Source organism: Eptesicus fuscus, chromosome 7 (assembly GCF_027574615.1).
Source record: "Eptesicus fuscus isolate TK198812 chromosome 7, DD_ASM_mEF_20220401, whole genome shotgun sequence".
Classification (NCBI taxonomy): Eukaryota; Metazoa; Chordata; class Mammalia; order Chiroptera; family Vespertilionidae; genus Eptesicus; species Eptesicus fuscus.
Window position 1 is genome coordinate 45,551,838 of NC_072479.1, and position 26,109 is coordinate 45,577,946.

The 26,109-nt window shown below is 44.4% G+C and overlaps 1 protein-coding gene across 1 annotated transcript in view; it reads right to left on the reverse strand.

Annotated features, from left to right (window-relative positions):
* Nucleotides 1-6,007, reverse strand: part of HELB (DNA helicase B) — a 48,703-nt gene extending 42,696 nt beyond the window's left edge. Inside the window, exon 1 of the mRNA XM_054718884.1 lies at nt 5,824-6,007. Coding sequence (XP_054574859.1) covers nt 5,824-6,007 — 184 coding nt within the window. The remainder of the gene's footprint in view (nt 1-5,823) is intronic.
* Nucleotides 6,008-26,109: the final 20,102 nt, after the last annotated feature.

The following is a 26,109-nucleotide window of genomic DNA, read 5'->3' on the forward strand; positions in this document are numbered from 1 at the left end:
AAATAGGACGGCTTAAGGGAGGTGGGGGACAATGTGAAACATAACAATATTAGAATAGCAGATGTGCCAGAAGAGGTAGAAAGGGAGAAAGAGATAGAGAACATGTTTGAAGAAATAATGGCAGAACTTCCCTAACCTGGTAAAGAAAAAAGTCACACAAATTCAGGAGACACAGAGAACCTCAAGCAAGAAGAAGCCAAACAGGTCCACGCCCAGACACATCATAATTAAAATGCCAAAAATTAAAGACAAAAAGAGAATCTTAAAGGCAGCAAAAGAAAAGCCAACTGTTACCTATAAAGGCGTTCCATAAGGCTGACACCTGATTTCTCATCAGAAACTCTACAGGCCAGAAGGGAATGAATGGCATGAAGTACTCAAGGTTATGGAAATCAAGGATCTGAAACCAAGATTACTATATTCAGCAAGGCTACCATTCAAAATAGATAGTCAAGCCCTAGCAGGTTTGGCTCAGTGGATAGAGTGTCAGCCTGCAGACTGAAGGGTCCTGAGTTTGATTCTGGTCAAGGGGACAGGCCCGGGTTGCGAGCTCAGTTCCCAGTCGGGGGCGGGGCGGGGGGTGCGCGTGCAGGAGGCAGCCAATCAGTGATTCTCTCCCATCATTGATGTTTCTATCTCTCCCTTCCCCTTCCTCTTTGAAATCAATAAAAAATAATTAAAAGAAATTAAAAAAATAGACAAATGAAGAGCTTCCTGAACAACAACAACAAAAAGCCTAAAGGAGTACATCGCCACCAAGCCAGCATTACAAGACATGCTAAAGGGACTGCTGTAATGAGAAGATGAAATAGAGAGAAACCTAGGCATACAGAATTACAATGTAAATAAGTGAGTATAAGTGAGTGCCTATCAATAATAACCTTAAATGTAAATGGATTAAATGCTCCCTTTCAAAGATGTAGGGTAGCTGAGTGGATAATGACACAACTATATGCTGTCTACAAGAGACCCACCTCAGAACAAAACACACACACAGGATGAGAGTGAAGGGATGGGAAAAAAAATTTCCATGCAAATGGAAAAGAAAAAAAAATTGGAGTAGCAATACTCATAGTCGACAAAATAAACTTCAAAATGAAGGCCATTACTGCCTTGTCTGTTTTGGCTCAGTGGATAGAGTGTCGGCCTGCGGACTGAAGGGTCTCGGGTTCAATTCTAGTCAAGGGCACACACTCGGATTATGGGTTCAATCTCCAGTGGGGGGCGAACAGGAGGTAGCCGATCAATGATTGTCTCTCATCATTGATGTTCCTATCTCCCTCTCTCCCTCTCACTTCCTCTCTGAAATCAATAAAAATATATTTTTTTAAAAATGAAGGGCATCACGAGAGAAAACAAAGGTCACTATATAATACTAAAGGGATCGATCCAACAAGAGAATATAACCCTGGTAAACATATCTGCACCCAATATAGGAGCACCTAAATATATATATATTTTTTTTAATTTATAGGGGACTTTAATGGAGAGATCGACAACAATACAGTCATAGTAGAGGACTTTAACACCCCACTGACTTCACTGGATAGACCTTCCAGACAAACTATTAACAAGGAAACAGTGACTCGAAAGGACACAGTGGATCAGATGGATTTAACTGACATTTATAGAACATTTCACCCCAAAGCTGCAGAATATACATTCTTCTCAAGTGCACAGGGATCGATCATTCACAAAGCTAGACCACATGTTAGAACACAAAACAAATATTTAAAGTTCAAGAAGATTGAAATCATATCAAGTATCTTCTCAGATCACAGTGGAATGAAATTAGAAATCAACTATAGTAGAGACACCCAAAAACATTCCAACATTTGGGGTTAAATAGCATGTTACTAAACAATGAATGGGTTACCAATGAGATAAAAAAAGAAATCAAAAACTTCCTGGAAAAAAATGTAAATGAACAAACAACAACCCAAAATCTCTGGGACAGAGCAAAAGCAGTCCTGAGAGGGAAGTTCATAGCACTACAGGCCTACCTCAAAAAACAAGAAAAATTAACAATAAACTACTTAACTCTACAACTTAAAGAACTAGTAAGAGAACAACAAGAAAAGCCCAGAGTGAGTAGAAGGAAGGAAATAATAAAGATTAGAGCAGAAATAAATGACAGAGACTAAAAAATAACACAAAAAACTGAGCTGGTTCTTTGAAAGGATAAACAAGATTGATGAACCATTAAGCAGAATGATCAAGAAACAAAGATAGAGGACCCAAATAAATAAAATCAGAAACAAAAGTGGACATTGTGGATGAAATAGACAAATTCCTAGAAAAATACAATCTCCCAAAACTGAATCAAGAAGAATCAGAAAATCTGAATAGTCCAATAACAACTGATGAAATAAAAGCAGTAATAAAAAAAAAAACTCCCAGCAAACAAAAGCCCAGGTCCAGACAGCTTCATGGGGGAGTTTTACTAAACATTCAAAGAACTAACACCTATATTTCTCAAACTATTCTAAAAAATCCAAGAGGAAGGAACACTTCCAAGCTCTTTTCATGAAGCCAGTATTATCCTAATTCCGAAAGAAGATAAAGACACTACAAAGAAAGTTACAGGCCAATATCCCTGATGAATATAGATGTTAAAATCCTCAACAAGGATTTTAACATCTATATTCAACAAAATATTAGCAAATCGGATCCAGCAATATATTTAAAAAGATCATACACCATGACCAAGTGGGATTTATTCCAGGGATGCAAGCCTGGTACAATATTCGCAAATCATTAAACGTGATACATCACATAAACAAATTGAAAGGCAAAAATCACATGATTATATCAATAGGCACAGAAAAAGCATTTGACAAAATCTAACACCCTTTTTTGATAAAAACTTTCAGCAAAGTGGGAATAGAGGGAGCATATCGCAACATGATAAAGACCATATATGACAAACCTAAGAACAGAAACAAGACAGGGATGTCCGCTGTCACCACTCTTAATTCAACATAGTACTGGAAGTCCTAGCCACAGCAATCAGACAAGAAATAAAAGGCACAATACCAGATTTCAAGTTATACTACAAAGCCACTGTAATCAAAACAGCCTAGTACTGGCACAAGGACAGGCATATAGATCAATGGAACAGGACAGATATCCCAGAAATCGACCCAAACCATTACACTCAATTCATATATGACAACGGAGGCAAGAGCATACAGTGGAGTCAAGACAGTCTCTTCAATAAATGGTGTTGGGACAACTGGACAGATACATGCAAAAAAAATGAAACTAGATCACCAACTTACACCATACACAAAAATAAACTCAAAATGGATCAAAGACTTAAATTAAGTCGTGAAGCCATAAAAATCCTAGAAGAAACTATAGGCAGCAAAACCCCAGACATCTCTCATAGCAATATGTTTATGGATACATCTCCTAGGGCAGTGGTCAGCAAACTCATTAGTCAACAAAGCCAAATATCAACAGTACAACGATTGAAATTTCTTTTGAGAGCCAAATTTTTTAAACTTAAACTTCTTCTAACGCCACTTCTTCAAAATAGACTCGCCCAGGCCGTGGTATTTTGTGGAAGAGCTACACTCAAGGGGCCAAAGAGCCGCATGTGGCTCGCGAGCCACAGTTTGCCGACCACAGTCCTAGGGCAAAGGAAACTAAGGAGAAAATAAACAAATGGCACTACATCAAAATAGAAAGCTTCTGCACAGCAAAAGAAACCATCAACAAAATGAAAAGGGAGCCCACTGTATGGGAGAACATATTTGGCAATGATACATCTGATAAAGGGTTAATATCCAAAATATATAAGGAACTCATACAACTTAACAAAAGGAAGACAAACAATTCAATTAAAAAATGGGCAAATAACCTAAATAGACACTTCTCCAAAGTGGGCATACAGAGGGCCAAGAGACATATGAAAAAACGCTCAAAGTCACTGATCATCAGAGAGATGCAAATTAAAATGACAATGAGGTATCACCTCACACCTGTCAGAATGGCTGCCATCAACAAATCCACAAATGACAAGTGCTGGTGAGAATGTGGAGAAAAAGGAACCCTAGTACACTGCTGGTGGTAATGCAGACTGATGCAGCCATTATGGAAAACAATATGGCGTTTCCTCAAAAAATTAAATATGAAACTGCCATTTGACTCAGTGATCCCACTTCTAGAAATATATCCTAAGAGATCTGAAACACCAATCAGAAAGAATGTATGCACCCCTATGTTCACAGCAGCACAATTTACAATACCTTAGATCTGGAAACAGCTCAAGTGCCCATCAATAGATGAGTAGATAAAAAAGCAGTGGTACATTTATACCATAGAATACTATGCAGCAGTAAAAAAGGAAGAATCTCTTACCCTTTGAGACAGCATGGAGGGACCTAGAGAGTATTATGCTAAGCGAAATAAGACAGTCAGAGAAAGACAAGTATCACATGATTTCACACATATGTGGCATCCAAGTAACAAAATAAACTGATGAATGGAGTGGATCCAGAGACATGGAAGCATGGAACAGCGTGTGGAATCTTGGAGGAAAGGCAGGGGAGGGTGGGTGGATGGGAGGTAATCAACCAAAGATCCTGTATGCATATACACGGACACAGACCATAGGGTGGTGAAGGCCTGGGGCGGGGGACGGGGTGGTCTGGAGGAGGTCAATGGGGGAAAAAACGGAGACATGTGTAATACTTTCAACAATAAAGAATTGTTTTTAAAAATAAGGAAATAAAAAGAAAAAAATAAATTTAAATTAAATTTTAAAATTTAGATCCTTAGTTGCACTAGCTTACATTTCAAGTTCTCAATAGCCATATGTGACTAGTAGCTACTGTACTAGACAGCACAAATATAAAACTATGCCATCATCACAGAAAATTCCACTGGATGGCATTGGTCTAAATAGTAAAATATTCTAAACAGCAGTCACAAGTATAATTCATAGCAGAGGAAACTACACACGCTAAACACGGATATCAATAGTATTAACACAAGGTTAATGAATCGATGATACCTTGATGGTGTTTCTTGGGTGCCTGTGTTTTCTTTTTTAACATATTTTTAATGATTTCAGAGAGGAAGGGAGAGAGATAGAAACATCAATGATGAGAATCATTGATCAGCTGCCTCCTGCATGCCCCCTACTGAGGATCGAGCCCACAACCCGGGCATGTGCCCTGACCGGAATTGAACCCGGGACCCTTCAGGCCCCAAGCCAACGCTCTATCCACTGAGCAAACCGGCTAGAGCGCCTTTGTTTTCTAAGCAGCTGGAAAAAAATCACGTATTTGACTCCAGGCTGGATATGGAAATCGTTAAAAGCCCCCGATTCACTACCTCGAAGAGTTGTAAACAGCCCTGACCGGTTTGGCTCAGTGGATAGAGCATCCGCCTGCAGACTGGAGGGTCCCAGGTCCGATTCCGGTCAAGGGCATGTACCTTGGTTGTGGGCATATCCCCAGTAGGGGGCGTGCAGGAGGCAGCTGATCGATGTTTCTCTCTCATCCATGTCTCTAACTCTCTATCCCTCTCCCTTCCTCTTGGTAAAAAAATCAATAAAATATATTTAAAAAGAGTTGTAAACATTAAGAGAGATAACACATGTAGAGCACAAGCTTAACACATAGTATTTGCTCAATTACCAATATAATTTTATTACCAATATAATTTTATCCTAACTAGAACCAATATAATTTTATCCTAACTAGAACAAAACAGTCAGGCCGTCCCAAAGAAAGTCTGTGACCCAGGACAGGGTCACACCAGAAAGCGGTGCCTCCACCTCCCACGCCACCCCCAGGCTCCCGGCTTCCTCACCGTGGAGGCACCCGGGGAGGCTGCCGGCCTTGAGGCCCCCACTGCAGAGCTCCTCGGCGTCCACAAACACCGGCTCTTCCTCCTCCTCCTCCTCCTCCAGGCAGTCATCGTTCTCCTGCACCAGGGCCTTGGACGGGAGCAGAGGTCCCTGCAGTTCGCGCAGTTGCTTATTCCTGGAGGCCATAACTCAACTCTCTGAAACAGAACCCAACCCGGGAAAACCCGGGCTGGGTACGCGGCCTTCATCAGCCAATCAGGTTCGCGGCTGCAAGACCGTCAACTTCCGGGAACGCCGAGGCGAGCGCGGAGGGGCGGGGCTGCAACGAAGCTCCGCCCCCAAACCGCGGGCTGCGCGGTGTGCACCGGGTCGGGGAAAGGGGATCAGTGCTAGGACGGAACCAGGTGTTTGGACGAAATCGAAATCAGCCCGCTGGCAGCGGCATGTGTGGCACCTGCTGGACCGCTAGCCCACGACATCTCCTTCGGAGACAGAATCACGGGGGTAAGGCCACGTCTAGTGAGCCTAGAGAGCCCAGAAAAGCAAGCCCTCCCAACACCCCCAAAACGAAACTCCAGATGCCCTTCAGGACTGCTGGCCACCAACCAGCCACAGCAACTGGTCGTGACTGTTTGGGGCCTCTGTTTCCTTAAGGAGTTGGATTTCGCCCTAGCCTGTTTGGCTCAGTGGGTAGAGCCTCAGCCTGAGGACTGAAGGGTCCCCGGGTCAATTCTGGCCAAGGGCACATGCCCCGGGCGCAGGCTTGATCCCCAGTAAGGGGGCGTGCAAGAGGCAACTGATTAATGATTCTCTCTCTTCATTGATGTTTCTATCTCTCTCTACCTCTCCCTTCCTCTCTGAAATCAATAAAGAAATATATTTAAAAAAAAAAAAAAAGGAGTTGGGTTTCTAACATCAAAAGCAGTTATTCAAGGTGCAGATCTCTAGTCCCCATTCCACCCATTGTATCTGGATCTAGGGCAGGGGCCCAGGGTTCTGTCTTTTAAGGCAAGTTAAGGTTGTTTATTTTGATGCTCTGCCAGGTCTGGAAACCACTGTATTAGGTAACATTCAAAGTCTTTTCATCTTTTTCTTGGTGAGTACCCCCTGGTCTCCCAAATTTCTTTAAGCAGAAAGAAATTTTTGCTCTCCTGTTCACAGTGTGTTGGGGAGGGGGGGAAGCATCTACTCTTAGCCCAGCGTACAGAGTATAGACGGGGATGGGGGGAACAAAGTAGAAGAGAAAGGACAATGTTTTTAAAAATTGTTCTGGCACCATGATTCTCATACTTAATGGGGTTACTATTTGAAAATCATAGTGCTCTTTAAGGATAAAATATATCACTACATTACTATTTTGGTACTACTTATTATGAAATGACTTTATTAATAATATACCTAAAATAACTAAGCATACACTGTTTGCTAAATCCAAAAGCATCTTATGCTAGATTCTAATATAAACAACAGCCAAAGGTTTGAGAAAATACTAAAATTGATTTTTCCTCCCGTTGGGTACAAATGTCCACCTTTATTGCTTTCAGAAGAGAAATTCTTTGCTGCAACTGACAGAACACCAGTGTATCCAAGATTCATCTAAAGGAGGTTGACTTCCTTCCTTAACACTCTCAACAGCTACTGTTTCCATCACAGCATTGAATCTGCTGTGTCAAAAGTCACACTGCTGGTCTCTTTGTTGCTAAATCCAATGATACCCTTTAGCCTTGTCTTACTTCACCTCTCAGCAGTATTTGACACTGAAAACTGTTTTCTTCTTGTGACACTCAGCTTCCCGGGCTTTAATGATTTGTCTTCTCAGGTCTTCCTTCTGCCCCTCTAGCCATATGTACTTGACTGGCCTCCTCTACTGGCCTCTTAAGTACTGGTGTTCCCCACGGTTCCATCTTAAGCACCTTCTCACTCTAATCCTCCCTTCAATCATCTTTCACCTACTCTGTCACCTACATGCTAATGACCTGTCAAAGCAGATGAGACCTTCAACCTAGACAAGAGTCGGGAGGAGGCCCTGTGGCAGGAGCTCTGACACCACATGTCAATCACCAAAGCCCTGCAGGAAAAACCCTCTGTGTTTCCAACAGAGCTCTATGGTTGCAACAGCCCCACCCCTCAACTTGCTCTTCCCCTCTGTAAAAGGGGGCTTCCTGCTTCTTCTTGAGCTGCTTGCTTCTCTCTCACCATGTCTGCACAAACTGGATTGCAAACCTTTCTTTCTCCTGAATTAGTCGTTTCTGTGACAGAATACCTAGCTGTGTTTACAGCAAACACTCCTAACCTGAGCTCCAAACCTGTGCAAACCACTGCCCATTAGATGCCATATTGGATGCCCCTGGGCTACTTGAGGTTCAAAACATCCAAACTGAGAGTCGGTCACTGCTCAAATCTGGACCACTTATGTGTATACACATAGGGTATCCTTGTTACCAACATGATGATTTGGGGACACGACTCCAGAGTTAAACCTCCATTCATATAACTCAACTACAATCGATTAGATACGGTAGGTGAGGATTCAGGATGATGAGAACCTTGCTTCTTTACCTGTTGTTTCCTCATTTTTTTCCCCATCCCTCTTTTTTTTTTAAAATATGTTTGTATTGATTTCAGAGAGAGGAAAGGAGAGAGAGAGAGAGGGATAAAAACACCAATGATGAGAGAGAATCATTGATTGGCTGCCTCCTGCACGACCCCCATTGGGGATTGAGCCTGCAACCCAGGCATGTTCCATGATTGGGAATTGAACTGTGACCTCCTGGTTCATGGGTCCACGCTCAACCACTGAGCCACACCAGCTGGGTGTCATCCCTCTTTAAAAAATATATTTTTTATTGATTTTTAGAGAGGGAGAGGGAGAGAGATAGAGAAACATCTATGTGAGAGCAAACATGGATCAGTCGCTTCCTACACACCCCCACCAGGGATCGACTGCAACCTGGGCACGTGGCCAACCAGAACCTAACTAGCAAGCTTTTAGTGCATGGGACAATGCTCAACCAATTGAGCCACACCAGCCAGGGAGGGCCCCATCCCTTATTCTTTAAAAAAAATGTTAACAGTTCTGGCTACTATTTGAAAATCCTGGGGCTACTGTTTGACTGGGCTCCTGGATACCATTTTTCCCATACACAGTAAGCAACAGTACTCAAACCTGGCTGTGCATAAAATCACTTGGGATGTTTCTAAAAATTAGATTCCTGGATCTACCCTGAAGCTACATTTCCACAAACACCAAACAACATAGACATAAGTTTATTCACTATGTAATTTTGGTGGTAGAAAATGATTGGGAACAGCAGAAATGTGCACCAGTAAGAGACTTGTTGATAAACTAGAGTACATCCACACAGTGGAGTATTCTTCAGCAATTTAAAAAAAAGAAGGAGGAGGAAGATCTCTATGATCTCTGTGATAGGGAGTGTTTTCCAAGACATGTTAAACAAGAAAGAGCAGAGCATAAGACAATGCATGTGGTTTTATTTATGTGTGTGTTATTTTTGTATTTGGGAGGAAAGAAATAGAGGAACGAGCCCTAACTGGTTTGGCTCAGTGGATAGAGTGTCGGCCTGTGGACTGAAGGGTCCCAGGTTCGATCCCAGTCAAGGGCATGTACCTTGGTTGCAGGCACATCCCCCAGTAGGAGGCAGCTGATCACTGTTTCTCTCTCATGGATGTTTCTAACTCTCTATCCCTCTCCCTTCCTCTCTGTAAAAAAATCAATAAAATATATTTTTTTAAAAAAGAAAAAAGAAATACAGGAACAATACACCAGAAATTAATGAAAATAGTTACCTACAGATAGGGTGGAAACAGTGTAAAGAGACAGGGATGGCACAAGATCTCTGAGTTTAATCTTTTGTAATGGTTTTGACATCTGAACCATGTAAATGTCTTTCATATTTAAAAACAAAGAAACAGAAAGTAAAACCTAAAATGGAACACAAACAGAAATAAATGAAACTGTCTATCAAATGTATAACATAACCTCTCAGGGAAAAATAATTTCTTCAAGTTACTTTTGAATACTATGGATAAATATTTTAACTTACTCTGACTATATACTCCTAGTAGATAATATTCTGAGGCCAAAAGATCTACAAAGAAATCTTAAATTCACCACACAGTATGGTTAATGTTAGTTATAATATTGTTACTGAAACTTTGAAATTATGAATTACAGGATAAAGCAATAAGAAAACATATCCATGTTTTATCAAGTGATGGTTTTAATGTACATGGAAAAGAAATACAAACTTAAAATAAAAGAAGTTAAGAAAAACTCGTACAATATTAAACTTGAATTGGAAATATCAATATGAGCTTGTGATTTCTTAAATTATATTTTCTAGTTCTGTTTACTGAAAGGGCCAAAAGTAGTGTCACCCTACTAACTTTGACCACACCTAACAATATTATCTTGGTTTGGGAATACCATCTAATCTAATAATAGACAAATATGCAAATTGACCGCACCTTCGCTACACCTAAGCCACGCCCACCAACCAATCAGGACAAGTATGCAAATTACCCCAACAAAGATGGCGGCTAATTTGCATATCAAGACAGCGTCCAAAGAAGCCAAGAGCTGCAGAAGGGAGTAAAGCTTTGAAGAGGCAAGCAAGCCAGGGGGGCGGAGAAGGGCGGGGCGGAGGCGGGGCCGGGGGCGAAGGGAAACGCAGGCGGGTTGGAGGAGAAGGCGGGGCGGGTGACAAGGGCGGGGCGGAGGTGGGGCCGGGGCTGGGGCCGAAGGGAAACGCGGGCGGGCTGGATGGCGGCCCACATAGCACCAAAGATGGTGGCCCACATAGCTACAAAGATGGCGGCCCACATAGCACCAGGGTGGGACGCTAGCATCGTCACCATGGTGACGACGCTAGCGTCCCACTCACAGGCCGCCGAGGGAGGAAGAGCTGCAGACAGATCGCTGGGCTGCTGGGCTGGGGGCATGCTCAGAGCCGCCACCCGCGCAGCTTGGAACACCCCCTGGCCCAGCAGACAGAAGCCCAGCTGACAGAACCTGGCCGCTGGGCCAGGGGCTGCTCAGAGCCGGCACTGCGCGACTTGGGACACGCCCCCGGCCCAGCAGACAGAAGCCCAGCTGACAGAAAGTGGGCGGTGGGCCGGGGTTGAGCTCTGAGCCACCGCAGCACGACTTGGGACACGCCAAGCGGACAGACGCTGGGCCGGGGGCTGCTCAGAGCAGGGGCTGCTCAGAGCCAGGGCTGCTCAGAGCCGGGGCTGCTCAGAGCCACCGCTGCGTGGCTTGGGACACGCCCCCGGCCCAGCAGATAGAAGCCCAGCTGACAGAAAGCGGGCGGTGGGCTGGGGGTGAGCTCTGAGCCACCGCAGCGCAACTTGGGACACGCCAAGCGGACAGACGCTGGGCCGGGGAGCGATGCTGCGCAGCTTGGGACACGCCTCTGGCCCAGCAGACAGAAGCGCAGCTGACAGAAAGCAGGGCCGCTGGGCTGGGGGGGCGCAGCTTGGGGCATGCCCCCAGCCCAGTGGACGGAAGCCCTGCAGACACAATGAAGGGGGTCCTCTGTGCATGAGCTGCAGAAGAAACACCTTTTCTGAAGGCTCATTGGCTAAGCTCCCTGTAAGCTGCCTCTCACAGTGTTCTTGGTAACTTGAGTAATAAGAACCTAAGAAGGTGTTCTAAGGTTTTTCCACCACACTCCTGGAGGAAAAACGAAGGTCCGCTGCTGGAGGACTAAGAAATGTCATAACCTGCCCTAGCCAGTTTGGCTCAGTGAATAGAGGCTTGGTCTGCCCACCACAGGGTCCAGGTTTGATTCTGATCAAGGGCATGTACCTAGGTTGCAGGCTCCTCCCTAGCCAGGGCCCAGGTCAGGGCTCATGCAGGAGGCAACAAATCAAAGTGTCCCTCTCACAATGATGTTTCTCTCTGTCTTTCCCTTTCTCTTCCACATTCTCTAAAAGTCAATGGAAACATATCCTCAGGTGAGGATAAAAAATAAAGAAAGAAAAGAAATGTCATATCCTATGAAAGACACATCTTAAAAGTGCCTAAAGAAAGCTGTTATTTTTTCAAGGTGAAGGGACTGGAGTCCGTGTTGGTGAAAACACCTTGGCGGCTGTGACAGTGGCAGCAGCAGCGGGGTGATGGGGCTGGTGCCTTCCCCTGATCAACCCAGTCACCTCCCGCAGGGGAAGGCCAGACTGAGGCTTAGGCCCGCTCCCCATCAGTAGGACATCTCCTGAGGGCTCCTAGTCTGTCAGAGGGGGCAGGCTTGGCTGAAGGACTCCTCCCCCCCTCCCCCGCCAGTGCACGAATTTCGTGCACTGGGCCTCTAGTCTATAAATATAAAAGCCTAAATGAACGAACAAACTGGTCTACCAGTTGCTATGACAATCACTGACCACCAGAGGGCAGATGCTCAATGCAGGATCTGCCCCCTGGTGGTCAGTGCACTCCCACAGGGGGAGCACCACTCAGCTGGCCTACACAGGGCTCACAGCTGCTGGCGCACGCCTCACCTGATCAGAACTGACTGGACATGTGCCCAAGGCAGGCGCAGCGGGGCTGGGATGAGCGGGAGCGGCAGGCAGGAGCAGCAGGTGGCGTTGGACTGCCGGTTCCAGCCCAACTGCCGCAGGCCACGCTGAGGGACCCCACCGGTACATGAATCCCTGCGCTGGGCCTCTGGTTTCTTACTAAAAGCAATGGAGGCTCTTAAGCGGCTGCTTCTGCTTCTGGGACAGGGCAAGGGCAAGGCGGACCTGGGACTTTTTGTACCAAAGGCAGGGAAACACTAAAAACTTAATGGAGTTATGACAAAAGGGTTTGGGAGTCCCAATAAGCAGATTTAGGGAGATCTGAGTATCAAAAATAATTACTGGGCTTGATTGTAACACACTGAGTAAATGAAAATTTGATGTGTTCATTGTGCTACTAAAAAAAAATTTTTTTAAGGAAGAAAAAAAAAGAGAAAGAAAAGAATGCCAGTTAAGAATTTAAAACATTTTTTAATATTAAACACCATTTGCAATCCCTAGTGAAATAACTGATTCAAGCAAGGATCACCAAAGGACGTGGGAACCATAAAGTGAAAAGTCAATAGGAAACTGATAGTCTTGTGGCCTTAATAGCTCACAGGTTGTGAAGGGGAAAATGTGCCTTTCTGTTGGAAACACGTACTTGTCAGTCACCCCTTAATCAAGTCATCAAACTTAGTATCTATAATAATAAAAGCATAATATGCTAATTAGACCAGACATCCTTCCAGACGTCCTTCCTTCCAGACAAAGCAGGGGCCACGGCAGAGGCAGCAGTGGGCAGGGGCCACAGTAGAGGCCCCTGGTCGCAGCCAGGGGCCGGGGCGACGGCCCTTGCATGAATTTCATGCATCGGGCCTCGAGTCATTAATAATGGGACAAACAAATGTGTCTCACGCTGTGATACAATATAGTGATGTACATTAGATCAGCTCTGAAGTATTCTTGCCAAAAAGTATTTAACCTGATTTTAAGCACGGCTCTAGGACAGCATTGTCCACTATGTTTATAATTTAATGTGAACTATGTATATAATTTAAAGGTTTGTAGTATAGCTATATTGAAAAAAAGAAATAGGTGATATTAATTTTAAAGATGAACTTAATTCAATATATCCAAAATATTACTTCAACATGGCAGTCAATATATAACTCATTGGTAAAATATTTTACATCATATATCTTTGAAATCTGATGTGATGTGACCCTCCTAGCACACCTTAATTTGAAGCAGCGCATTTCAAGTGCTCAGGAGCTACATGTGGCCGGTGACTATCATATTGGACGGCATAGTTCTAGAACCAAATTCTAATTTTCCCCAAATCCAAAGAACTGAGGCATAAACTAAATAATACCTTGAAGAAACATAAAGATTTAGAACAGAGGTCAGAAAAAAAAATGTTTAAGTACCAACTAGTAAATATTTTAGGCTTTGCAAGCCATACAGTTTTCACATAATTCTCCTCCTCTTCCTTCTTTCTCCTCTTTTTTTACAACCCTTTGTAAATATAAAACTATTCCTAGCTCCAGGGCTGTACAAAGAAGGCCAAAATTTGCCCACACCTAAGCTAGCAGATGAGACATTCTACTAGACAGCTGACCTGGATTTTCCAAAAAGTCGATGTCATGGGGGAAAGATGGGAAAGGACAAGAGGGGTTCCAGGGTTGACAGAGAGGCCAGTAGCCAAAGTCAGGTGGAGGAGGCGTTTGCATGGGGGGCTAGGGAGATGGGCGGAACCACAGCTTGTAGTTCTTCAGAGGCCACAGTGGGTCGGTGAGAAGCCACCAAAGGCTGCAAACAGCTTACCCATTTTCTTCTGCAAACAGGGTTGTTCATCAAGCAGAAACCAAGTCTCACTTCCATGTCCCCTTGAAGTCTCTCCTAAGAAATGCTTATGAAAGAAAGCAATTAACCTGAATTATGAAGCAAAAAGTGTCAGTATCTCGTTCATGTTGCTTCTCACGTGGGAGTGTTTTCCTAGGTTACATAGAATGGGTTTTCTGGTTATATTTACATTTGTTTTAGAGTGCTTGGTGGGGTAGTAAGGCAAGTACCACACTGTGAAGTGATCATTAGTAAAACCCAAACATTTGATTGGGAGAGTGAGGAGGGAATAAGGTTTAGTGACCTGTTTAATTAATGTGATGAGGTAAAGCATCCAATTAATGTGTAGTTATGATAATGATGGCTTCACAGTTATGGGGAAGCACTTCAAATTAATTTATCCTGATGCATGTCTAAATTAGCATTTTGTCTTTTGTGTTGGTTAAAATGGGGTCCAGAGGGAAATTGTAAAATTAAAACAAGAAACAAGTTAAGTAATAGGACTACCAGAGATTGACAATTCTACACAGAGCCGAAATTATAATAAAAAGGTGCTGGGTTTCATTTGGTCAACAGGTAGACGTGTGTGTGGCAGGTAATACTGTTGCCCACTGATATCCGGTGTCCCTCTCATTCCAGGTACACAGTAGGGCTTTATTTCCCCATGAACTTGAAGTTAGTAATGACCACCTGACTTGCTGTGGCCAATAAAATGAGAGCAACATGTCCCTTCAGGGTGGAAGCATTTAACTGCATCTCTCAACCCTCTACCACTGATTATTCCGTGGTGATGGTGGGAGTGTGAGGTGCAACAGTGAGCCATCCTGTAACAGACAGATGTCCTGTAGAGGTGCGTGGACCTGCAGTAGGCTTCGGATACATGAGAATCAATCTTTGTTGTGTTAACCCACTAAGACTGTGGAGTTGTTTCTCTTATCAGCAGAACCCAGGGTAGCCTTACTGACAATACCGAACGTGTACTAGACGTTTGTGTTTGGTGGGTTAAATGAGAATCATAAGGAAACCATAATGGCCCTTCCCAAAAGGTTTCTATAATTTAATCAAAGTATGTAGATTGGGAGTTAACGGAGCAAAGGGCTGAGAAAGTGCCCCGGGTGCCGATGCAGAGGAGCTTTGCATGCTAGAACCTGGGAGAGCACTGCGCAGCACCAGCAGAGAGTTAGGGAAGCAGGAGCCTGCCCCTGAGTGACATCTAGTTCTGTAACTCTCTAATGAATCCAGACTCCTACTAGGGAAGTGGTGTACACCAGAAAGAGAATAACAGACTCAAGATAAAAGGCTTATTGGAGTGTTCAGTTGACTCATGTTATATTTATTATTTAATATGTTGTTTTTCTATTTCAAAAATAAGGATGTATTATATGGAGTGAAACTTGACGTGAACTTTTAAGGTAAAAGATAAAACCTACAAGTAATTTCCATCTTTGAGGGCACAGGTTGGGCAATACCTCAAGACCCATGAGGCATCCATGCCCTCTTCTTTGCCATATGGGTGCTTCAGTCAAAATGCTAATGTAATGAGTCGACCTTGATGTTAATCCCTTGTCTCTAAATATTACAAAGAAATGATCCCAATCACCTCCACTGCAATTCACTTTAGTTTGCATTATTACCTAAATTTTCACTCAAGCTAAAATATTTGTAGGGCTAAATCCATGTTCTTATATTTCTGTTTCAGTACATGAGATTTTAAGTTGTAGGAGAACATGCTGATAAAGATATTATTGCTTCCTTAAATATGTTTCCTATAAGCTTCTTTCCTAAGAAACAGGCCATGATCATGGTAAACACCAAACCCAAAGCACATCAACTCTGCCACCCCAGAGAGATGGTACTGGGGAGCCATTCCTAGTCAGCCATATTGGTCTTAATTTTTAGGCATTTTATGAAAATTATTCATCTTATTTTATACAATACATTTTTAAAAACTGCAGAAGTTTAGAAAATAATAGCAAGAAGATGCACATGATTATAACTCATTTATTCAGTCAATATAGATTTCAAGACAGTTACTGTTCTGGGTACTGGAGAAGAACAGTGAACAAACAAACCAAGTTGCTGAACCTTCTAGTGAGAGGAGATTGTCAAAGAACAAGTAAAAGCAAATATCAAGTGGTTCTAAGAACTAGAAACAACAATGAAAGCAATTGAGGGGACAGAAAATGACTGGAGTGGAGATTTATTATTTCAGATGCAGTGATCGATGGAAACAGGCAGAAATATTATTAAATTGACATTGATAAGATAGTATGCCATGTTGGCTGAGGGATGAATAATTGAACAGAAGAAATGCAAATTGGGGAACAAGTGAAAGTGTGATGCTTATGCAATCCATAATCAGCAATAGATGAAGACGGACTTCATGGAATAGAAATATAGTTGAGCAGTCCGCAGGACCAGCCTTGTTGCAGAAATCAAACTGCCTTCAGATGAGCAGGTGTGTTTTCTTGGGTTTATTCTAAATGGCTGGACAATTCCCTCCACCTGTGAGAAGACGCCACCTACAACATCTACTTCTGGTCAAGGGGGAAAAAACCATGCAGCTTAGGAAGCACTGGACAAAGGTAAAATAAAAGGAATAGGTTGGGATGATCATGAGCAAAAAAAAAAGAAGGGATGACTGGGAGACAAGAAATAGAACACAGAAAGCAAATTACACTGAGGCGCAAGGAAGCAGATGCAGGGCAGCAGAGAAAAGAACTTAAAAATTCTTTTAAAAAATAGCTGTGACACTGTGACAGCAACTCATTTTACCCAATGGCAGGTTTCCTAAGGCATATAAAATCTCTAAAATTCCTTTTTTTTTTTTATGAAAGTAAACAGAATTTGGAGAGTGCAGAGAAAATGTTTTCATATTCAGGAACTAGAATATTTGTATATTTTTAAAATATATATATTTATTGATTTTAAAGGGAGAGGGAGAGAGAGAGCAAAACATCAATGATGAGAAAGAATCATTGATTTGCTGCCTCCTGCACACCCCCCCGCACCCCCCGGGGATCAAGCCTGCAACCAGGGCACTTGGGAATGGAACCAAGATCTCCTGATTCATGGGTCGATGCTCAACCACCGAGCCACGCCTACTGGGCCATTTGTGTATTTTTATCTTTTTCCTTAAGATATAAATAATAATAATAGCTACTTTTGAGCATTTGTTATGTGCCAACTATGAAGTGCTTTTTATAAGTTAATTTATTCACTCTTCACAACAGATCTATGAAGTCGATGCCATTAAAACGCTCCTTTGACTCTGAGGAAACTGCTACTGAGAGGCAAAATGCCGTGCTTGAGGTTGGAAGTGGACGAGCCAGGCTGGAGCCCAGCGTCCGGCTCCCATGCCCAGGCTCTGAGCTACTACACCGTCAGGCGCAGCTCAGTTCTCGGGTTCTGTGCACCCACCTCGGACACACTGGGCTGCGCGGGGACTCGTTTTGTAGCGGAATAAAACTCCTTGGTGTGTTGCCTCTCACTTGTTTGTTTGAGATTTGTGAAACATGCACAGACTGCTTTGAGATCTTAGAGTAGATTTAAAAGAGACACACAATGTGACGTCATGAATAAGTGATAAATAACTTAAATTGCAGGGGGGGGGGAGAGGAGGTGCTTATTTTTCACGTAGAGGCTGGATCAATCGGTAAGAACTCTATGCTCAGGGGTCTGAGATTAATAATGCATATGGGAGAAATGAATGCTGTTTACCTCTTTCCTGGCTGGCTCTGTTGTGGAGAGATTATTGTTGGCTGACACCTTCCCCATAATATTTGACCATGACTTCATATTTTGAGAAAAGTTACTTCCTTACAGCTCCCGCACTGCTCTTCAAAAAGCTACCCCTGCTATCTCTTTGCTAAATCCCATCATTGCCAAAAGGTGGAGGGAAGCACAGGGCTGGAGGCATTTCTGTGGTGGGTAGTGGGGGAATTCACCAAAGATGACACTCAGATATCATTATATCCAATAATGTGAGGTGGTGTCTATTCTCCCTTTTTCTTTATGTTTTTTTTATTATTTTAAATTTTATTGGGGTGACACTAGTCTACATGAACATATAGGTTACATGTGTGGATTACTAATTTACAAAATCTGTATATAGGACCATGTGCCTATATCAAACTGAAGAGCTTCTGCACAGCAAAAGAAATGGACAACAAAACAAACAGGCAGCCAACCAGATGGGAGATGATATTTACAAACAGCAGCTCTGAAAAGGTTAAGTTACCAAAATATACAGAGAACTCATAAAACTCAACACCAAACAAATAAATAATCCAATCCCTTTTCCTTTAAAATACCTTTTTGATTGAACCTTTATTGCTATATCACACTCAGGGTCATCCTTAGGGTACGTAGGGCCTGGTGCAAATATTTTTTTTGCAGGGCCCAGGTCTACATAAACGACTTAAGCCACCTAAATCAGCATGCCAGTGCCATTTTGGCAGCCCAATCTCACACAATTCTTAAAAACAAACCAACAAACAGAACTGCACAATTGGCTTTCCAGGGCACCTCCCAGATCTAGGACCTGGCCACAACCCAGGATAACTGACCGAATAGACATGAATCATGGAGCAACTTGGGACATCTGGTCAACTCCACTCATTGGACCACAGGCAGGAGAGCATCCCAAAATAGAGAAATGGAACTGAGCCTACATGGGGCCCCAATCCTCGGTTGAAGTGCCTCACCCAGATGGATGCCAGTCCAATCTTAGCTGGTCCCAGGTACCAGAGAGGGTCACAGATTTAAGGAAGTCACTTCAATGAGTGAGACCCCTGATGCCTGGGGCCCTTGTGAGGAGCCCTGATTACTTAAGCCTGAGAGTTACAGCACCTTCATCTGTACTCATCTCCCCTAACTTATTACAATTGCCTCTTGTTTGGCCTCACAATCTCCACTTTCTCTCTTTTTGTATCCATTGTCTTCACAATGCAAACATATTGTTAATATTTTACTGTCTTATTTAGCAGCATCTTCCTTCTTGTTGATTTTATGAAATATGAACGCTTTAGTGGTAGTCCTATTTTGGATATGGTCTAGATCCAGTCCCCTCTCATCTACTCAGGAAAACGACTCCAGCAATTCTCCTTTCTTGCCAAATTCTTTGGACTCATCCCTGACACCTCTGTCTCCTAGATCCCATATCCAATCCATTAGCAAATCCCGGTGACTCGCCTTCAAAATATACCCAGAATTCATTGCTTCTGACCATGCCCACTGCTCTCACTCTAGTCCGAGCTCTGCATTCTCTGTGCTAGTGCAGTAGCCTCCTAACCAATCTCCTCTCTCCATTTTCACTCTCGACAGCCTTTCCTCAACATAGCAGCAATAGTGATCCTTTTTAAATGAGTCTTAGCATGTTACTCCTTTGCTCAAAACCCTGCAGTGGCTCCACATCACAATGGCTCCTCCATGCTCTGCTCTCGTGTCGGTCTCATGGACTTTCCTCCTACGTCCGTCCCCCTTTGCCCATTCTGCTCCTGCCCAGGGATCTGCATGGCTAACTCCCTCACCATCTTTGAGTCTTCACTCAAATAGCACCTTCTCATTGGAGCTTTCCCTGTTCATTGCTCCACAGGCCCTTGAAGAGATATGGATTGCCCCCATATGGAGATGTTGCAATCCCCTTTCAACTGTCACCATCTGATTTTTGTAAGCTCACCATACACCTTCCCTGTCAAATTCCTTCCAACAGGTTCCTCGGGAGGACCGAGGCCACTTACTGAGCATCAGGTTCATGTGCGATGGCACTTGTTGGAGTTGCCAGGTAAAATACAGGATGCCTAGTTAATTTGAATTTCAGATAAACAAGGAATAACTTTTTCTTTTAGTTGTTTAATAATAAATGTGTTTTATTGCTATTTAGATTTTACAATTTATTTGCATCACACAATACAACTTTTAAAAAAATCTTTATTGTTGAAAGTCTTACATATGTCCCCTTTTCCCCCCATTGACCCCTTCTAGCCTGCCCCCGGACCCTGCCCCCCAGGCCTTCACCACCCTATTGTCTGTGTCCATGTGTTATGCACCTATGCATACAAGTTCTTTGGTTGATCTCTTCCCACCCACCCACCCTCCCCTGCCTTCCCTTTGAGATTCTACAGTCTGTTCCATGCTTCTGTGTCTCTGGATCTATTTTGTTCATCAGTTTATTTTGTTCATTTGATTCCACATATGAGTGACATCATGTGATACTTGTCTTTTTCTAACTGGCTTATTTTGCTTAGCATTATACGCTCCAGGACAAGGAATAACTTTTCAATTAAGCATGTCCCAGAGTGTCCTGTGTTTTTATTTGCTAGATGTGACATCTCTATTCCATGATGTTTCTGGCTTTGACTTGGAGGCAACACTTCAACCATCCCCTTCAGGGCCAGTGCTTTTGCTCCTCTGCTGCCCTCTACTGGTCACAGCTGGTCACTGGCTCCCGAGGGAAAGGCTGGAGAGCTTGGGTCTAAAAGGATGTTGAGGAAATATGGACGAAGCATGTCTATTCAGCAGCAGACATTCATGGAGCATAACCTTACCATGTTCGAGGCACTGTGCTGAGCTAGATAACTCTTCCATGCCCTCAAGGAGCTCCCCGGCTAGAAGATTAGAGAGATTTATACAGAAACTGTACTAGATTGGAAGTGAGAAGTCTCAGAACTAAAGGTTCTGGCCTAAAATCTATCTCTGAAAAGCTATGCCACTTTGAAGTCACTAGGACTTTGGGACTTCTGTTTTCCTATCAAAAGAGTATAGGCAGCAAGTGGGGAAAATTACTATTTGAAAATGCAGCCGACTTCATCTTGGAGCGATAACAGCTTTAGGGAACCTCTTGGCTATGCATCACCAAGTCTCCGAGTCTAACAAGGATAAGACAGAGTAAACATACGTAAATGAAACTGTCATAGATAAAATGGAAAAGGGCATGGTCCTCGGAGGGCTTCTTTGGATGATAATTGATTTGGGCTGAAGGGGCTGGGGACAGAGGGTTGTGGGCTTAAAGAATGCCCGACTGCAGTGGCGCAATGGTTGAGCATCGACTTATGAAACAGGAGGTCATGGTTTGATTCTTCATCAGGGCACATGCCTGGGTTGTGAGCTTGATCCCCAGTAGGGAGCATGCAGGAGGCAGCCAATCAATGATTCTCATCTTTGATCTCTCTCCTTTTTCCTCCTCTCTGAAATCAGTAAAATATACACTGAGTGGCCAGATTATTATGATCTCTGAATACATAATAATCTGGCCACTCAGTGTATATCCTATATAATAAAAGGCTAATATGTAAATTGTCCCCTCGACCAGGAGTTTGACCAGCAAGGCAGGCTGGCGAACCACCCATGTCCCCTCCCCCTGGCCAGGCTGGCCAGACCCCACCCATGCACGAATTCATGCACCGGGCCTCTAATATATATATATATATATATATATATATATATATATACACACACACACACACACAAACACACACACACACACACACTGAGTGGCCAGATTATTATGCGTTCAGAGATCATAATAATCTGGCCACTCAATGTATATCCTTTAAAAAAAGAATGGAGAATAAGGAATGAGGTGAAGACATTTATTATAAACTAGAGGCTCAGTGCATGGATTCGTGCACCGGTGAGGTCCTTCGGCCTGGCATGCGGGAATTGGGCCGAAACTGGCTCTCTGACATCCCCCGAAGGGTTCCGGATTGCGAGAGGGTGCAGGCCAGGCCAAGGGACCCCACTGGTGCACAATCAGGGCCAGGGAGGGACCGAGGGAGGGCTCCAGGATGTGTCCGGCCCATCTCGCCCAGTCCCAATCGGCCAGACCCCAGCAGCTAGCTAACTTACTGGTCGGAGTGTCTGCCCCCTGGTGGTCAGTGCCCATCATAGCGACTGGCCGGTCTAACGAAAGGTCAGACACTTAGCATATAAGGCTTTTGTTACATAGAACTAGACCATTTCCAGCAATACAGCATCTGGCCAGGCCAAGGAGGACCAGTAGGAGTAAACTCAAGTCTGGTATGTGAGTCAAAAGCTTCTTATTTTGCTTAATTCCATTCTGTTTCCTTCCAGCCTTTTATAAAGCAAGTTACAGACAACGGTGCTGGGCTCATCGGGTCTTAAAGGAAAGGCTGGGCTGTAGCCAAATTGAAGTGAGTGGTTCAGAGAGAGCTGGAACATCAGGGAGAAGAGGGGATGGGCAGGAGGAGAGAAGAAGACAGGGACATTGGTGGTGAGAGCTGACCAGAGGCCATGTGAACATTTTCCTGGGAATACCCCGAAAGAGCTGGGTGGTGACTGCACTTCCTGCAGCTACACTGCATAGGAACCTGAGATGTTTTACTTGTATGGGAGGGCCACAGGAGGCTGCAGAACTTTGTGGCTCAGATAAAATGAGGTTGTTGCTAATCGGTGCAATCCTGTGCAGCTCTAGTCTAGGGTTCTAAGATGGGTTCCCACAGGAAGAGACATGACAGTCTAACGCAGCGCAGAGAAATGGGCGAGCATGTCACCCACTGGGATCACGGAGCTCCCATGCCGTGAGCACCCTGCCTGGCCCTCCGCCACCCGCTCACTGAGCGAGTGACATCTCCCGACGTTTCCTGAACAAAGAGCCTTCCACTCTGAGCCAGGAGCTCTGCCTTAAAAGAACTGACAGAAACTTGGGAGTTTTTCCTCTAAGCAGGGCTCAAAGTCAGAGGGCCTCTGCTTGCCTCCCCCCTGCCCCCCCCCCCCCCCCCCGCCAGTCTCTGAGAGAAAAGCAAGCACACCTTTATTCTCCCCTTTCCCAGAACAGCCCGCCAGTGCTGCAGCCTAACGAAATGACCTACTCATCCTTTGGAATATTCATTCAGGCATTCACCCGACAAATACTTATTGAGTGCTTACTTTGTGCTGGACATTCCGCTAGGTAATGGGGAGCAAAGACATACCTGGAGGTCTCCTAGGGCTTTCAGCTGAGTCAGTATTTAATTAAATAATTACCAGTGTTGAATTAGTTAAACAAGAAGACCATTAGACGGAGGTGATGCTAACGCAGTAACTTCCCTAAGCTTACAGATTGACAACAAGCAGCCATCAGACTTGAAGTTATAGCCAATCAATAATTCCCTTACTTTGCTCCCACCTTTTCTCTATAAAAGTCTCTCCCCAAGCTCCTGTAAGTGAAATACCAGTTTGGCACTGCCTGATTCTAATAGATTTTTTGCTCAAATAAACTCTTAAATGGTAAATATACCTCAGTGTACCTTTTCAAAGCAATGCAAAATTGCAATAGCAGTAAGTGCTACCAAGGAGAAATATTTAGAGCTAAAAGAGAACTTTCAACAGAAGTTTGCCCTAATCCACGCGGTCAGGAAAGGTTTCCTCTGAGAAAAGGATTGACAAGCCTGGAGTCACCCTTCCGTGAATGTCCCAAGGAGGAGGAGTGCATCACGTCACTGTGGGCAGGGGGAGGGTTCCAGGCAGAGAAGAGAAACTGCTTTCCGTTCTGTGAGAAACACGTGCCCTCGGGATGAGAGGAGAGCTGGTGAGAGGTGCCCATGCAGGCCAACTGCTCCAAAATGCTTTCCAGAATTGGCTCAGGGATGGGCAAGAGCCAAGTTGACAAAGCGCGGCCTCCCTCCAGTTCCGTGAATGTTGATTTCCCAAATGTTATCCCTGATGTCAATCCGATCACACACACACACACACACACACACACACACACACACACACACACAGTTTACTTAGCAGAGATACAGTTTCCCTGGCATATCCTGTGGAGGAAGAACCCGCATCCACATGCAGGCATCTGCTATGGGATGGAGACAGTCCATGCACTTTCCAAGGGTGACTGCATGCATTCCTTGCAGTTCATTCTGTCGGCCATCGTACCTGAACTAACTCCCATAGAACATGGTTCATGTTCTGTTGATGTTCTTACCTGATGGTGTTTAATCGTTCCTCGGTGTCTCCAAGTTTCCTAGACGGCTGACAGTGAGTACAATCTCTGTGTCTGTCCACTAGCTGCGCCATTTTGCTTTCAGTGATGCTAAGAACAACATTTTCCCTTAAAAGCAGAACCTTGAGCCCATGGCTGCTTTAGAGGCCAGTCAGGAATAGTGCATTGAAGGGAGTCACCAGAATATTAAAGCATGATACCTGTGCTAAGTGTGTTTGTACTGCATGTACGTGGCTATTAATTGCTGGTAAAATCAGTTTCTCCCCCTCCCACCCCCCTTATTAAAATCCCTGTGGTATTAGGTAGGTCAAGATGATCAGTAGGAATACACCATTAATTTTACAACTGAGGTTAAATGAGAATAAGTGTGGAAAAGAAATGAAGGTTTAGAAGAACAGGTCTTTGGGACAATCTGTAAACCTATTTGCACTGAACTAATTCAATGGTAACCTTACCTAAGCTTATTCACCTAAAAAATATGGGAGAAAGTTTCATATAAATTCAGTGATGTGAATTCCTAATATGCAAAATTAAATGCCATGTGTAATTTTGTTTTTTACACGAGCACGGATGTTGACATTATCCGTAAGTAGCAGAAAGAGTTGGCAGTCATACGGTGCTTCGAGGCTTGTACAACATGGCAGAATTTCAGTTTCCATTAAATAAACAGCACATGACTTTAAAAATTAAACACAAAGCTGGATTTTTTCATAAAGAATTGATTTCCTAAGCGCCGGCCCTGTTTCTTCCTAAAAATGTAGAGAACGCGCCCCCTAGTGGGACTCTGCGGAAGCGCTTCTCCAGTGTTCATTTACCTATTCAATCGCTCCATGGACACCAAAGGTCCGCTGTGTGCCAGGCTGCGGGGACAGGCATGGCTGAAAAGTCAACTTTGGTAAGTTGAGAGGCAAACATTTATAGAAAAGGTTGATCAGAGCTGCAGGAGAGAACAGAGTGGACGTAGCTGATTCGGCAAGGAGCCGGGGAGAGATGTTAGGGGCGGCTGCACAGAGGAGGGTGGGGTGGAGAGAGGCAATTCAGGCAGGCAAGCCGGAGCAGCATGGTACCTTCTGGAAGTTGCCAGCGATTTCCTTTGGGGAGGCACGAGCGCTTCCAGGAGAGTGGATCAAGGCAGAAGCGTAGGCAAGGACCAGACCTTTATCCTGCTGGGTGGTGTCCCCCAAACCGTGTTCCCCTGATATTAGCCGAGCTGTAACCAATACTGCACAAGAACACAGGGAGAATGTTAGTACTAGCTAGGCCTGGCTTGGGTTCGGGAGACTGTGGAGAGATGGGCTTCTTTAATGTGCGGACCTCAGAAGACCAGGTCAGATGGAACGGGAGGTTATCAGGTCAGGAAGCAAAGGCATCCGGCTGGGAGGTGGGTGAGACATGAGAGGAAGTGGAGAACATGCAACAGTTTCCAGTGCTGTACTTTCTGGGCAGAAAGAGGTGCCAGAGAGCCCACATAAAGGTCCCACAGTCCACGCTGTAGCTGGTGGGCTACAGCAGGTGCAGGCGAGGCCTCACAGGTCCCCAGCGGGCCCTGGGGAGCTGTTCCCTTTACGTAGCAGCACCCTTAGCCACAGTGGGATTACTGCCACTTATTTGGCATTTATGTGTGCCAGGAACCGTGTTTTTCCCGCATTATTTCAATCCTCACAGTAAGCCCATAAGATGCCTAGTCTCGTTGTACAAGTGAGGACACAGGCTTTCACAGGTTAACGCTAATCTGCTCCGGTGGGCGGTGCGGCTGAGGGATGCTGACCCCACCACGCTACCCCGTCCCGTGGGCCTGGAGCCCGCACTGCGGGAGAACACACGCTGGTTAAAGCCAGGAGAGCGAAGGACTTCATCAAGGGAGGCTGTGAGGGCAAGGGGAGGTGAGAGAAGCCCAGAGAACGGCAACATCCGAGCAAACAGCAGAGGAGGAGGAGGAGGAGATGAGGAAGGCAGCAAGGGAGAGAGAGGGAGGGGTCAGAATGGT